Source organism: Bufo gargarizans, chromosome 4, assembly GCF_014858855.1.
Source record: "Bufo gargarizans isolate SCDJY-AF-19 chromosome 4, ASM1485885v1, whole genome shotgun sequence".
NCBI lineage: Eukaryota > Metazoa > Chordata > Amphibia > Anura > Bufonidae > Bufo > Bufo gargarizans.
Window position 1 is genome coordinate 65,336,456 of NC_058083.1, and position 16,399 is coordinate 65,352,854.

A 16,399-nucleotide genomic window follows, 5' to 3' on the forward strand; every position below is an offset into this window, starting at 1 on the left:
CCCCCCTGTAAGGCTCCATTCAGATGTCCGCATGATTTTTACGGATCCATGGATACATGGATCGGATCCACAAAACACATGCGGACGTCTGAATGGAGCCTTACAGGGGGGTTATCAATGACAGGGGGTGATCAGGGTGATCACCCCCCTGTCACTGATCACCCCCCCCTGTAAGGCTCCATTCAGATGTCCGCATGATTTTTACGGATCCATGGATACATGGATCGGATCCACAAAACACATGCGGACGTCTGAATTTTTTTACGTCTGTTTTGTGGATCCGATCCATGTATCCGTAAAAATCATGCGGACATCTGAATGGAGCCTTACAGGGGGGGTGATCACCCTGATCACCCCCTGTCATTGATCACCCCCCTGTAAGGCTCCATTCAGACGTCCGCATGTGTTTTGTGGATCCGATCCATGTATCCATGGATCCGTAAAAATCATGCGGACGTCTGAATGGAGCCTTACAGGGGGGGTGATCAGTGACAGGGGGGTGATCAGGGAGTCTATATGGGTGATCACCCCCCCTGTCATTGATCACCCCCCTGTCATTGATCACCCCCCTGTAAGGCTCCATTCAGACGTCCGTGTGCGTTTTGCGGATCCGATCCATGTATCCGTGGATCCGTAAAAATCATACGGACGTCTGAACGGAGCCTGACAGGGGGGTGATAAATGACAGGGGGGTGATCAATGATAGGGGGGTGATCAGGGAGTTTATATGGGGTGATCAGGGGTTCATAAAGGGTTAATAAGTGACGGGGGGGGGGTGTAGTGTAGTGTAGTGTTTGGTGCGACTTTACTGACCTACCTGTGTCCTCTGGTGGTCGATCCTAACAAAAGGGACCACCAGAGGACCAGGTAGGAGGTATATTAGACGCTGTTATGAAAACAGCGTCTAATATACCTGTTAGGGGTTAAAAAATTCGGATCGCCGCTGGCAGGCTGGAGATCCACTCGCTTACCTTCCGTTCCTGTGTGCGCGCGTTCACAGGAAATCTCGCGTCTCGCGAGATGACGCGTATATGCGTCCAGGAGGAGTAAAGCAACCACCTCCCGGACGCATATCTGCGTACAGCGGTCGGGAGGTGGTTAAGTACCAGGACAACATGCCATATCGGTACGTCATGTGTCCTGAAGAGGTTAATAGAATTGTCCAAACCGCAGGGATTTTCTGATTGGGAACGTAAAGGACTATGGAATTTAGGTCAACTATATTCACAGGGCATCCTATAACAATTTGCACAACTTTGCATTGAATATGGCCTAGCGTCTACCCATTTCTATAAATACCTTCAGTTAAGGCACGCTATCAGTTCGCAGGATAAAGTGCGCCCCCTACAATTTGTATCACATCTCATGCTTAAAAAACTGATAGAACCAGGTCCTGTAAAAGGAGCTATTTCGGATGCTTATAATACTTTGCTATATGAGCAGCTGAAAAAATATCCGCTCAAAGTTAAGTTGAAGTGGGAGAGGGATGTGGGCCCCATCTCAGACACCCCATGGGAGGACGTCTTTGCACAGATTCCTACTCTATCCCCTAGCGAAGCGGCTAGACTGTCTCAACTCTATATGATACACAGGGTATATAGAACTCCAATCTTCTTACGGAAGGTGGGATATAGATCTGACTCAATGGTTCCAAAACAGAACTCCTCTTCCTTCATGCAAACCGAAACAAAAACTCTAGCATGACATGCACACCACCCACCATCCTCGGACAAACCATTACTCCCAGCACCAAAGTCAAAAACCTCGGAGTCATCTTTGACTCAGACATGACAATGGATGCACAAATAGGATCAGTAGTCAGTGGATCCCATCATCTTCTTCGCCTGCTGCGCAGACTCATTGCCTTCATCCCTGAAGGAGACGCAGCAGCAGTAGTTGGAATAACCATCAATTCCCGACTGGACTACGCAAACTCCCTCTATCTAGAACTTCCCAAATATCAAATTTCACATTTATAAGTTGTCCAGAACACAGCCGCCAGACTGATAACTGGGAAAAAAAACTGGGAATCTATTACTTCGTCCTTGAAGACCCTCCATTGGCTACCCGTGAAGGATTGGATCAAATTCAAGACCCTCTGCCTCACCCATAAATGTACACAAGGGAAAGCACCCCAATACCTCTGCGAAAAAATAAAGCACTACACCCCAGGTCGCCCCCTCCGGTCAGCTAACCAGAACCTCCTCCATATCCCCAAGACCCGCTACAAATCAAAAGGCGAACAAAGGTTCACAGTCCAAGGACCCCGGCTATGGAACATTCTACCTGCGGAGATCCGCTCAGAAGAAAACCATCTAGCCTTCAGGAAGAAGCTCAAGACCCACCTCTTCTGAAAGCACAGGCGGTCAAGGGCTGCAAAAGCGCCTTGAGGCGATTTAGTTCGCAATTGTAACGCTATATAAGTTATTCATTCATTCACTCAAAGTGTCCGAAATGTGGGGAAGAAGGGGCTGGATTGCTCCATATGCTGTGGAATTGCAGTGCGCTACAGGGCTATTGCACAGATATAATCAATTTATTAAACAAAATTTATAGCGCTAATTATAAACTGGATCCTAGGTTTTGCTTGCTTGGTAAGTTAGATTCGGATAACTTGCCACCAAATGTTACAATCGGAATCAACAGAATCTTATATCAGGCACGCAAAACCCTAGCTGCTAAGTGGCTACAGCCGCTTCCCCCAAATATATCGGAATTCATTACCAGAATGAATACAGTCATAAGATTGGAAAGAGGAGTATACATGAAGCGTAATAGCATGTCGAAATTTGATACCGTTTGGGGCCCCTGGATTGACAGATCTGGAGTTTGTAGTACATGGCTATCTAGTCTCAGGATCTTCTCAGGCTAGCCCTGGAGGGGAGAGATGGGGCTGATTGTGTTTGTTTAAGCCTAGTGTGCTGAAGCTTTATACTGCATAGGTCATACACATGGTTATGCTCATCTACTCACAACTAGGTCTCGCAGTGGGTGGGGGGTTTGATTGTTAGATCTTTATGTTAAGGATCCTGTTTATTGACTATCCTGTTTTGTACAATGAGTATTTTTGCACTGTGTTGAACATAATATATGACACAAGAATTTTGTAAAATGATATTGTTTATTTTTACAAAATAATAAATAAAATAAAAAGACACATTTACTTAATAAAGTATATTACAAAAATGATTCAAGTCACTGACCCTGCACAATATAAAAAAAATTCTTATGACAGTTACACTTTATGGAGCACCCGATTCTACCCATAGGTCTTTGTACATGATCTCCATGGAAGAAAAGGAAATAAAACCTCCCATATAAGAGACCAGCAGACGGTGCGGCCTCGTTCACACTTGAGCAGCTCGGTCAGAATCCTGTATCAGAAATTGTAAGAGAATCCTGGAATCAGAACATAATGAAGAAAAGCAGAATGGAAGGATTTACACGTCTTCCATGTTCTAGAGGTGCTCCTAGTTTTATCTGACAAATCCTGATAGAAGATACTGACCAGAGTACACAAGTGTGGATGAGACCCTATAATAAATGCCTGCTGGAGTTTTTTGCCAAAGAGGTTTTTAAGCTATAGAAGAAAATGTCAGATTTGTTTCTTGGTTAAACAGATTAGAATGAATTCCAATCGAGTCTTGTTTTGCCTCACTTCCATCACCTTTATCTTTATATACTGTATGAATTAAGATCAAATATCGATATGTCCACATGGGAGGTCCTTCCTCCTTTACTGTGTCCTCTGGATCCCCTGCAGTGTGGGTGGAGGTATGAATATAGTAAGAAGAAGCAAGGTTCATGGGGGCTTCATCTTCACTGCTCTGACAGGCAACTCTTCTTCTCTTCCTCATATCCACAATGCATTTCCTCCACAGATCCCGATCACTGTTGACTTCAGGGAAATATCATTTGGGTATTTGGCAGATGCAGGCTAATTCCATCCAAAACATTGTCCATTTAATATCTGTGAATAACCTGATTGGCTAAAAAAAAAAATTTTCTGCTAAACTTTCTCTTCTTCCTAGCAAGAGTATGGTTTCTTTTTTGTGAACTCTCTGAGTAGTTTAAAAATTTGACTTTCTTATAAAGCATTTTCCACATAAAAAAATCTCATATTGTTTTGCCCCAGGGTGAATTCACTAATGTGTAACAAGAAAATGTTCTACAGATAAATATATAAATAGAAGTAATATAATCAACAGTGAACATGACTATGGGTTCTCTCCTGTGTGACTTCTTTGATAAACATTCAGGTTGTCTTTATAAATAAAACATTTCTCACATTCTGAACATGAATACGGCTTCTCTCCTGTGTGACTTCCCTAGGGAACCTTGAGGGTGGTTTTAGAAGGTAAACATTTTACACTGTACATGTAACTTTTTCTCATGTGTGAATGTTGTTTGAGTTTGTATTTAGTAATAAACCATTTTCCACATTCTGAAGATGAATACGGCTATGCTATGTGAGTCCTCTCATGTTTACGAAGATCTGATATAGTTTTAAAACTTTTCCCGCATTTAAAACAAGAATATGGCTTCTCTCCTGTGTGAGTTCTCTCATGTTTAATAAGATCTGATTTACATGTAAAACCTTTACCACATTCCATACATACATATGGCTTCACTCCTGTGTGAATTCTCTCATGTATAACACGATCTGATTTACTTGTAAAACCCTTCCCACATTCTGAACATGAAAATGGTTTCTCTCCTGTGTGATATAGCTGATGTTTGGAAAAACCGGATTTATCTGCAAAACATTTCCCACATAGTGAACATTTAAATGGTTTCTCTCCTGTGTGACTTCTCTGATGAACCTTGAGGATGTCTTTAGTAATAAAACATTTATCACACTCTCTGCACGAATATGGCTTCTCTCCTGTGTGACGCCTGTGATGTTTAACGAGATCTGATTTATTTGTAAAACATTTCCCACATTCTGGGCATGAATAGGGCTTCTCTCCTGTGTGTATTCTCTCATGCTTTACAACTAGCGATTTATATGCAAAACATTTTCCACATATTGAACATGAATATGGCTTCTCTCCTGTGTGAATTCTTCTGTGGCTATGAAGACCTGAGCGTTGTGTAAACTGTTTTCCACATTCCCCACACTGATATCTTTTACCCTCTTTCTGGTCAGTACTTGTGGTTGCAATCTGTGATTGGTCAGCAGAAGGTTCCTCGTGTTCGAGCAGATCATATGATAGATCTGCACTGTGAAGTCCTGGATGGACATTATAGGCAATGAGGTTTTCTCCTGAAGAGCGCTGCCCGATATCTTCATCTTCTACTTTATAATCTAGTGATACATTTATGAATTTTTCTCCTGAAGAGCGCTGCCCGATATCTTCATCTTCTACTTTATAATCTAGTGATACATTTATGATGTTTTCTCCTGAAGAGCGCTGCCCGATATCTTCATCTTCTACTTTATAATCTAGTGATACATTTATGAGGTTTTCTCCTGAAGAGCGCTGCCCGATATCTTCATCTTCTACTTTATAATCTAGTGATACATTTATGAGGTTTTCTCCTGAAGAGCGCTGCCCGATATCTTCATCTTCTACTTTATAATCTAGTGATACATTTATGAATTTTTCTCCTGAAGAGCGCTGCCCGATATCTTCATCTTCTACTTTATAATCTAGTGATACATTTATGATGTTTTCTCCTGAAGAGCGCTGCCCGATATCTTCATCTTCTACTTTATAATCTAGTGATACATTTATGAGGTTTTCTCCTGAAGAGCGCTGCCCGATATCTTCATCTTCTACTTTATAATCTAGTGATACATTTATGAGGTTTTCTCCTGAAGAGCGCTGCCCGATATCTTCATCTTCTACTTTATAATCTAGTGATACATTTATGAGGTTTTCTCCTGAAGAGCGCTGTCCAATAACTTCATCTTCTACTTTATAATCTACTGATAACATGAAGTTTTCCTCAGAGTCCTTATTGGAATTTTCTGTTAGGATAAAAAAAATATATATATTTTTCAAACCATAAAGTAGATAAATCTATAACCTTTCTATTAAGTTGGAAACACGTCAGTCAGTGCTACTAGACAATTTTGCCAACTGTGTGAAAATTTGCTAAATATCGACAAAGGGCGTGGCCTAAGATGTGCCATCTAGCACCAAAACTGCACTACAATTCTAGCATACAAATCTGTCTCAAAATAAGCCAAAATAAATATTTGGTTTAGAAAAAAAATTATCTAGCCCGGCCCCAGGTTTATCATCCAGACACTGCACTTGCTCTGCCTAACTGACATTGAGAGGACAGGTTTAGGAAGAGTGACTACTACTGAGAGAAGAGTGTGGTAGGGGGACCAAGCCCTGAGAAACACGACAGAGCACAGCATGGTGGGTTTGGTTAGGAAACCCTGCAGAAAGCTGATGTAAACATCCTGCCAGGAAGCAGTGAAACTGAAAAATGGGGAAGGAAAGTGCTCATGAAAAACAGGTATATGGGTAAAAAATATGCAGTATTTGAGGTTTTTTAGACCAGAGATCTCTCCCTCTATATCTCTCTGCCATCTTTCAAGCGTCTTCTCCCTCGATGCAGTAAGCTGCTGCCTATAGGAGGCAGAAAGTGGCTTCATCAGATCCACAGACTGAGCTGTTCCTTCATGAAGTAGGAGATCCAGTGAAAGGCTCCCTCAAAGCAAGATTCAGCTGACAGTCATTATAAAGTTTATTGAAATTAGATTGCAGATATTGAAAAGATTACAATAAGTTCCCATCAACAAGGGGTGAGAGACACCTCTGAACCAGGGAATCTCCCAAAATGTGGCAGCCGAAGATTTAGCCACAGAGGAGTGTTCAGTGATCATTTAGGTTCTTCTTTAGGGGACAATTTAATAATATTAACATATTTTAAGCATGACCAACATTGGCTCGGGGAGGTTGAGATGGACAGGACCAAATCTATGCAAGAGTAGATCCCTCAAAACTCGATCAGAATCCAACCCTCTACATACCAAACACAAGGCAGGATTACAGTCTGAAGCAGTAACCACCAGTGACCATTAATAATCGGTTAGCCAGGTAATGGCGACAGAAGCTTGGAAGGGCCAGTCCCCCCAATCAACTGGTAGGCAGAGGGTCTCCACCCTGAGTCTAAGAACAGATCCCACCCATAGTATTTCCAGCATCTGCTTACAGGGACTATGAAAGAACTTCTGTGGGATCCACACAGGATCTTGTCTGAGGGACAAGCTGGAGATGGCAGGAGTGGACCACCACAAGTCACATTGGATACTTGACTACCTCACAGAACACCCACAGTTTTTTAAATCTCAAGGTTGTGTCTCTGACAAGCTGATCTGCAGTATGGGGGCACCACAGGGAACTGGCACCGTTCCTATTTACCCTCTACCCTGCAGACTTCTCCATCAACTCCCCAGGCTGCCACCTACAGAAGTTCTCTGACAACTCTGCCATAGTGGGCCTTATCACAGACGAGGACGACTCAGAGTACAGACAGGGGACACAGGATTTTGTGGACTGGTGTCAGCGGAACCAGCTCGAGATCAACACGAGCAAAATCAAGGAGCTGGTGGTGGATTTCCGCAGACACAGGCCCTCTGCTTTGGTTCAGGTGAACATACAGGGAACGGACATTGAGGTGGTGGACTCTTATAAGTACCTGGGTGTTCACCTTAACAACAAACTGGACTGGAGCCATAACACTGATGCTCTTTTTAAAAAGGGTCAGAGCAGACTCTATCTGTTGAAGAGACTGAGGTCCTTTGGAGTGCAGGGGACGCTCCTAAAGACCTTCTTTGACTCAGTGGTGGCATCAGCCATATTCTATGGTGTGGTTTGTTAGGGGAGCAGCTTATTTGTGGCTGAGAGACAGAGATTAGATAAGCTCATTAAGAAGGCCAGCTTTGTCCTAGGTTGTCCCCTGGATCCAGTGCACGAAGCTGTTGTGGAGCTGGAGAGCTCCTTCAGTGGCAGACGGCTGCATCCTAGGTGCACCAAGGAACGTTATCGGAGGTCCTTTCTCCCAGCAGCAGTTAGGATTTATAACTGCCCAGAAACCCAGTAGTGAATTTTTAAAGTAAATTCTGTGTTAGGTTTTTCTTGTATTTTACTCTTTAATTTCTAATTACTCTTATTTTTGCTCCTGTTGTGAATGTGATTGCTGCTGTTATGCCAAAATGTCCCCACTGAGGGACAATAAAGGGATTTTCTTCTTTTTATTCTTAATTATGGAAAAGATACAGAAATGTGGACAGGAACTTCAATCTAAGTAAATTGATTCTATCTAGCAAGGTAAAGCCTGTATTACACCTGCAGGAGCGGGGATGTCCTCAGCCTCCATATCGAGAGGTGGGTCTTGTGTATCAGCTGCAGATAAGGCTGGGTGTTCCTTAAAACCTGTAATAGTCTGAGACATGAAGAGTCAGGAGGGAGCTCTACATCTACTGCAAATAGTGCAGGGAGGGGGAACTCTGCTGTCCTGGGCATCTAACCAAAGAGATTCTATCAGGAACACAGTCGAGTCTCGTTATTATGACATTTCCTACTTTCAGCATCAGCAGCGTGTAGCTCATGAAGGAATCATGTGTGGTGAGCTGGCTTGGTGGGTATGTAAGGTATGTGATAGGCTGCCTGCACATAATGTGGAGCCTCCGCAGCTAGAACACTCCGGGCCGTACATCTACTGCTAGAAGACACATGTCTGCTCTGACAGGACCACAGACTGGAGGAGGAGAGAGAAGAGCCCGGTGTTCCCACCTTCTCCTCCAGTCACACATAGCACCTTGTGTCTTCTCTGCTTGTGGAGTGACTAGAGGATCCCAGACATGAAGGGAGGAGAACTACTGGAATAAGGATGTGTTCACACCAAGTCTGAGCCTTCCATCAGAGGTAGATATCAGGAGGGCTTCCTAACGTAGATCTCTGATAGAAGGAGGTGACGTCTCCCCTGTACAGTCCTATCATTCTATATAGTCACACAGGGGCAGACGTCACCCATAAGCCCCATGTATACGGCACGGCGCAGGTTTTCCTGCAGGACCCTCTGTATAGAATAGTGTCATCTACTGTACCGGCCGATGGAGGCCAAGAGGACACTATATCTGTCAGGAGGATGGAGCCTATGGAGAAGTGTGATGTATATGGGAAATGTAGGCTCTAACGTGATGTGACCGGAGAATAACATGTGGAGCTCCTACATTACATGTCATTACACGCGTGTACACACTGCACATGACCGGACTGAGGCTCTAACACGGCCTCTTCTCACCTCGTCTCTTCTTACCTGGTGATGTCAGAGGCCGGGGAGCCTCCATCATGGCCTCCTTGTACAGATCCTTGTGTCCTTCTACATACTCCCACTCCTTCATGGAGAGATAGACCGCCACATCCTGACACCTTACAGGAACCTGACAACACAATGACACCATCATCACCCAGACCCCTCCAGTGCTGTTACTGGAGAATTTCCCAGCATTCCCAGCAGTGTCACCTCTCCAGTCAGCAGCTCCATCATCTTGTGGGTGAGCTCTAGGATCTTCTGCTCATGTATCAGAGGGGGAGGCTCAGTGATGGGGGTCCTGCTCCACCCTCCTGACTCATGGATGATGGGAGTCCCCCCCGATGTCTTCTTCACTATGGTGTAATCCTGTGGATGGAGAGAGACACTTAGGGAAAGAAATTCCTTCCTGACTCCAGATCTACACTCAGAATCCCTCCCTGGATCATGGCCCCATCTCCAGTAATCTAGTCACTAGAAGCTGGCATATTATTACCCTCCAGACCTTCAGGCCCCTTCTGGACTCTTCTAGAGAATCCCACATGACTCCTTCCTCTGGCAGAGAGATCCATAGTCTCACTGCTCTTACAGTAAAGACTCCTCTTCTATGTGGGTGGAGAAACCTTCTTTCCTCTAGACGTAGTGGAGGCCTCCTTGTTATAGTCCAGTATCATCTAGATGTCAGACTAGTGGTAGAAATCCTCCCCCAGGCCACACTCCGGCCATCTCCTCCTCTGCTTCCTCTCCTCCTGGGTACAACGTGCCTAGTTACCTTCTCATGGCTCCTACAACATGACTATTGGTCTCCATGATACATCACTGACCATACTGGAGGCTGATCTTCAGGTACTCCATCACTTGGAAGGTCTGGGGGTCGTTCTCCAGGACCCTGGACTCTTCCTATCACTTCCTATGATGGATTCTCCTTCCCGATGTCAGACTTGTTACAGAATACAATAAAGAGGAGAGAAATCTAGAAAAGTTTACCTCTCCACTCAGCAGGGAGATGATCTCCAAGGTGAGGTCTAATATTCTTCTGCTGATCTCCTTCCTGTCCATCCTTGGTGGTCATTCAGGAGAAGAGGAGAGAACTGGAGGAGCTGGAGGCCTCTAGTACTGCAGGCGCCTTTATGAGGAGAGGCTGGAAATCCTCCAGGGACAAGAGCATTAGTGAGATCCAGAACCGCACTTACTGCTCCTGGAGAGACCCCGCTTCTCAGAGCCCCCAGCACCGGGGATAAAGGGGGATTCTGGAGAAATGGCTGGTACCAGAGAGAAGAGGCTCCAGACACCACAGCAGTGACTACCGACCAGGACCTGCTCTGTATCTGCTGCACAGCAAGAGCTGAAGGACCTGGGATGATGTCACTGTCATGTGATCAGTGCAAGGGGCGGAGCTAAGCAGTAGAGAGAAGTGGTAGAGAAGGACCTGTGATGATGTCACTGTCATGTGATCAGTGCAAGGGGCGGAGCTAAGCAGTAGAGAGAAGTGGTAGAGAAGGACCTGTGATGATGTCACTGTCATGTGATCAGGAGGGGCGGAGCTGAGCGGTGGAGGCGGTTATCCCTCTATTACTGATCTGTGTCAGGTGCGCGGAGGAGACTGCAGCAGGATCCTGACAGGACCAGAGCCTTATGGGGGGAGGAGCTGAGGTCCTGTCACCACCATGTTTAACTCTTGAATGTATTGGGATGTAAGGCTCTGCAGAACTGGATATAATGGGGTGTCCTCCTCCTACCTTTGCTGTCTGTGCATCCTCCTCCTCCTACCTCTGCTTTCTGTGTGTCCTCCTCACTACCTCTGCTGTCTGTGCATCCTCTTTCTCCTACCTCTGCTGTCTCTGCATCCTCCTCCTACCTCTGCTGTCTGTGTGTTCTCCTCACTACCTCTGCTATCAGTCTGGACACAGTATTTACTGCAGGAGGTTTATTGGATCTCCTATTGGTTCCCGTTACTGCTGGAGCTGTAAGAGGAGACGTTCCAGCAGATCGCTCTCCCGAGCCCCTAAAGGGGTTGTCCAGGGTCTGTGTCCTCAGGAGGGATTGTAAATGTCAGATCAGTGGGAGGTCTGACACCCTGCACCCCAGCGATCCACTAGTGGGGGGTCTGACACCCTGCACCCCATCGATCCACTAGTGGGGGGTCTGACACCCTGCACCCCAGCGATCCACTAGTGGGGGTCTGACACCCTGCACCCCATCGATCCACTAGTGGGGGTCTGACACCCTGCACCCCATCTATCCACTAGTGGGAGGTCTGACACCCTGCACCCTATCTATCCACTAGTGGGGGGTCTGACACCCTGCACCCCATCGATCCACAAGTGGGGGGTCTGACACCCTGCACCCCATCTATCCACTAGTGGGGGTCTGACACCCTGCACCCCATCGATCCACTAGTGGGGGTCTGACACCCTGCACCCCATCTATCCACTAGTGGGGGGTCTGACACCCTGCACCCCATCTATCCACTAGTGGGGGGTCTGACACCCTGCACCCCATCGATCCCCTAGTGGGGTCTGACACACTGCACCCCATCTATCCACTAGTGGGGAGTCTGACACCCTGCACCCCATCGATCCACTAGTGGGAGGTCTGACACCCTGCACCCCATCGATCCACTAGTGGGGGTCTGACACCCTGCACCCCATCGATCCACTAGTGGGAGGTCTGACACACTGCACCCCATCGATCCACTAGTGGGAGGTCTGACACCCTGCACCCCATCGATCCACTAGTGGGGGTCTGACACCCTGCACCCCATCGATCCACTAGTGGGGGTCTGACACCCTGCACCCCATCTATCCACTAGTGGGAGGTCTGACACCCTGCACCCCATCTATCCACTACTGGGAGGTCTGACACCCTGCACCCCATCTATCCACTAGTGGGGTCTGACACCCTGCACCCCATCTATCCACTAGTGGGGGGTCTGACACCCTGCACCCCATCTATCCACTAGTGGGGGTCTGACACCCTGCACCCCATCGATCCACTAGTGGGGGTCTGACACCCTGCACCCCATCTATCCACTAGTGGGGGTCTGACACCCTGCACCCCATCGATCCACTAGTGGGGGTCTGACACCCTGCACCCCATCGATCCACTAGTGGGGGTCTGACACCCTGCACCCCATCGATCCACTAGTGGGGGGTCTGACACCCTGCACCCCATCGATCCACTAGTGGGGGTCTGACACCCTGCACCCCATCGATCCACTAGTGGGGGTCTGACACCCTGCTCCCCATCGATCCACTAGTGGGGGTCTGACACCCTGCACCCCATCTATCCACTTGTGGGGTCTGACACCCTGCACCCCATCTATCCACTAGTGGGGTCTGACACCCTGCACCCCATCTATCCACTAGTGGGGTCTGACACCCTGCACCCCATCGATCCACTAGTGGGGGTCTGACACCCTGCACCCCATCGATCCACTAGTGGGAGGTCTGACACCCTGCACCCCATCGATCCACTAGTGGGGGTCTGACACCCTGCACCCCATCTATCCACTAGTGGGGTCTGACACCCTGCACCCCATCGATCCACTAGTGAAGGGTCTGACACCCTGCACCCCATCGATCCACTAGTGGGGGGTCTGACACCCTGCACCCCATCTATCCACTAGTGAAGGGTCTGACACCCTGCACCCCATCGATCCACTAGTGAAGGGTCTGACACCCTGCACCCCATCTATCCACTAGTGGGGGGTCTGACACCCTGCACCCCATCGATCCACTAGTGGGGGGTCTGACAACCTGCACCCCATCTATCCACTAGTGAAGGGTCTGACACCCTGCACCCCATCTATCCACTAGTGGGGGGTCTGACACCCTGCACCCCATCTATCCACTAGTGGGGGGTCTGACACCCTGCACCCCATCTATCCACTAGTGGGGGGTCTGACAACCTTCACCCCATCTATCCACTTGTGGGGTCTGACACCCTGCACCCCATCGATCCACTAGTGAAGGGTCTGACACCCTGCACCCCATCGATCCACTAGTGGGGGTCTGACACCCTGCACCCCATCGATCCACTAGTGAAGGGTCTGACACCCTGCACCCCATCTATTCACTAGTGGGGGGTCTGACACCCTGCACCCCATCTATCCACTAGTGGGGGGGTCTGACACCCTGCACCCCATCTATCCACTAGTGGGGGGTCTGACACCCTGCACCCCATCTATCCACTAGTGGGGGGTCTGACAACCTGCACCCCATCTATCCACTAGTGGGGGGGGTCTGACACCCTGCACCCCATCTATCCACTAGTGGGAGGTCTGACACCCTGCACCCCATCTATCCACTAGTGGGGGGTCTGACACCCTGCACCCCATCTATCACTAGTGGGGGGGGGGGGGTCTGACACCCTGCACCCCATCGATCCCCTAGTGGGGTCTGACACCCTGCACCCCATCGATCTACTAGTGGGAGGTCTGACACCCTGCACCCCATCGATCCACTAGTGGGGGTCTGACACCCTGCACCCCATCTATCCACTAGTGAGGTCTGACACCCTGCACCCCATCTATCCACTAGTGGGGTCTGACACCCTGCACCCCATCGATCCACTAGTGGGGGGTCTGACACCCTGCACCCCATCTATCCACTAGTGGGGGGTCTGACACCCTGCACCCCATCTATCCACTAGTGGGGGGTCTGACACCCTGCACCCCATCGATCCACTAGTGGGGGGTCTGACACCCTGCACCCCATCGATCCCCTAGTGGGGTCTGACACCCTGCACCCCATCGATCCACTAGTGGGAGGTCTGACACCCTGCACCCCATCGATCCACTAGTGGGGGTCTGACACACTGCACCCCATCGATCCACTAGTGGGGGTCTGACACCCTGCACCCCATCGATCCACTAGTGGGGGTCTGACACCCTGCACCCCATCTATCCACTAGTGGGGTCTGACACCCTGCACCCCATCGATCCACTAGTGGGGGTCTGACACCCTGCACCCCATCGATCCACTAGTGGGGGGTCTGACACCCTGCTCCCCATCTATCCACTAGTGGGAGGTCTGACACCCTGCACCCCATCGATCCACTAGTGGGGGGTCTGACACCCTGCACCCCATCGATCCACTAGTGGGAGGTCTGACACCCTGCACCCCATCGATCCACTAGTGGGGGTCTGACACCCTGCACCCCATCGATCCACTAGTGGGAGGTCTGACACCCTGCACCCCATCAATCCACTAGTGGGGGTCTGACACCCTGCACCCCATCTATCCACTAGTGGGGTCTGACACCCTGCACCCCATCGATCCACTAGTGAAGGGTCTGACACCCTGCACCCCATCGATCCACTAGTGGGGGGTCTGACACCCTGCACCCCATCTATCCACTAGTGAAGAGTCTGACACCCTGCACCCCATCGATCCACTAGTGAAGGGTCTGACACCCTGCACCCCATCGATCCACTAGTGGGGGGTCTGACACCCTGCACCCCATCTATCCACTAGTGAAGAGTCTGACACCCTGCACCCCATCTATCCACTAGTGGGGTCTGACACCCTGCACCCCATCGATCCACTAGTGAAGGGTCTGACACCCTGCACCCCATCGATCCACTAGTGGGGGGTCTGACACCCTGCACCCCATCTATCCACTAGTGAAGAGTCTGACACCCTGCACCCCATCGATCCACTAGTGGAGGTCTGACACCCTGCACCCCATCTATCCACTAGTGGGGGGTCTGACACCCTGCACCCCATCGATCCACTAGTGGGGGGTCTGACAACCTGCACCCCATCTATCCACTAGTGGGGTCTGACACCCTGCACCCCATCGATCCACTAGTGGGGGGTCTGACACCCTGCACCCCATCTATCCACTAGTGGGGGGTCTGACACCCTGCACCCCATCTATCCACTAGTGGGGGGTCTGACACCCTGCACCCCATCTATCCACTAGTGGGGGGTCTGACAACCTGCACCCCATCTATCCACTAGTGGGGTCTGACACCCTGCACCCCATCGATCCACTAGTGAAGGGTCTGACACCCTGCACCCCATCGATCCACTAGTGGGGGTCTGACACCCTGCACCCCATCGATCCACTAGTGAAGGGTCTGACACCCTGCACCCCATCTATTCACTAGTGGGGGGTCTGACACCCTGCACCCCATCTATCCACTAGTGGGGGGGTCTGACACCCTGCACCCCATCTATCCACTAGTGGGGGGTCTGACACCCTGCACCCCATCTATCCACTAGTGGGGGGTCTGACACCCTGCACCCCATCTATCCACTAGTGAGGGGTCTGACATCCTGCACCCCATCTATCCACTAGTGGGGGGTCTGACAACCTGCACCCCATCTATCCACTAGTGGGGGGGGTCTGACACCCTGCACCCCATCTATCCACTAGTGGGGGGTCTGACACCCTGCACCCCATCTATCCACTAGTGGGGGGTCTGACACCCTGCACCCCATCTATCCACTAGTGGGGGGTCTGACACCCTGCACCCCATCTATCCACTAGTGGGGGGGGGGTCTGACACCCTGCACCCCATCTATCCACTAGTGGGGGGGGGGTCTGACACCCTGCACCCCATCGATCCCCTAGTGGGGTCTGACACCCTGCACCCCATCGATCCACTAGTGGGAGGTCTGACACCCTGCACCCCATCGATCCACTAGTGGGGGTCTGACACCCTGCACCCCATCGATCCACTAGTGGGAGGTCTGACACACTGCACCCCATCGATCCACTAGTGGGGGTCTGACACCCTGCACCCCATCGATCCACTAGTGGGGGTCTGACACCCTGCACCCCATCTATCCACTAGTGGGGTCTGACACCCTGCACCCCATCTATCCACTAGTGGGGGGTCTGACACCCTGCACCCCATCTATCCACTAGTGGGGGGTCTGACACCCTGCACCCCATCTATCCACTAGTGGGGGTCTGACACCCTGCACCCCATCGATCCACTAGTGGGGGTCTGACACCCTGCACCCCATCTATCCACTAGTGGGGGTCTGACACCCTGCACCCCATCGATCCACTAGTGGGGGTCTGACACCCTGCACCCCATCGATCCACTAGTGGGGGTCTGACACCCTGCTCCCCATCGATCCACTAGTGGGGGTCTGACACCCTGCAC

General features: G+C 49.7%; 1 protein-coding gene across 1 annotated transcript; it reads right to left on the reverse strand.

The window, feature by feature from the left end:
• Positions 1-3,212: 3,212 nt before the first annotated feature.
• On the reverse strand, positions 3,213-9,402 carry LOC122936294 (zinc finger protein with KRAB and SCAN domains 8-like). Its single transcript, XM_044292433.1, has 2 exons — positions 9,283-9,402; positions 3,213-5,974 (listed from the first exon to the last, which is right to left on the reverse strand). The coding sequence occupies exons 1-2, from the start codon at positions 9,365-9,367 to the stop codon at positions 4,461-4,463; spliced, it is 1,599 nt and encodes a 532-aa protein (XP_044148368.1). The 5' UTR covers positions 9,368-9,402; the 3' UTR covers positions 3,213-4,460.
• Positions 9,403-16,399: the final 6,997 nt, after the last annotated feature.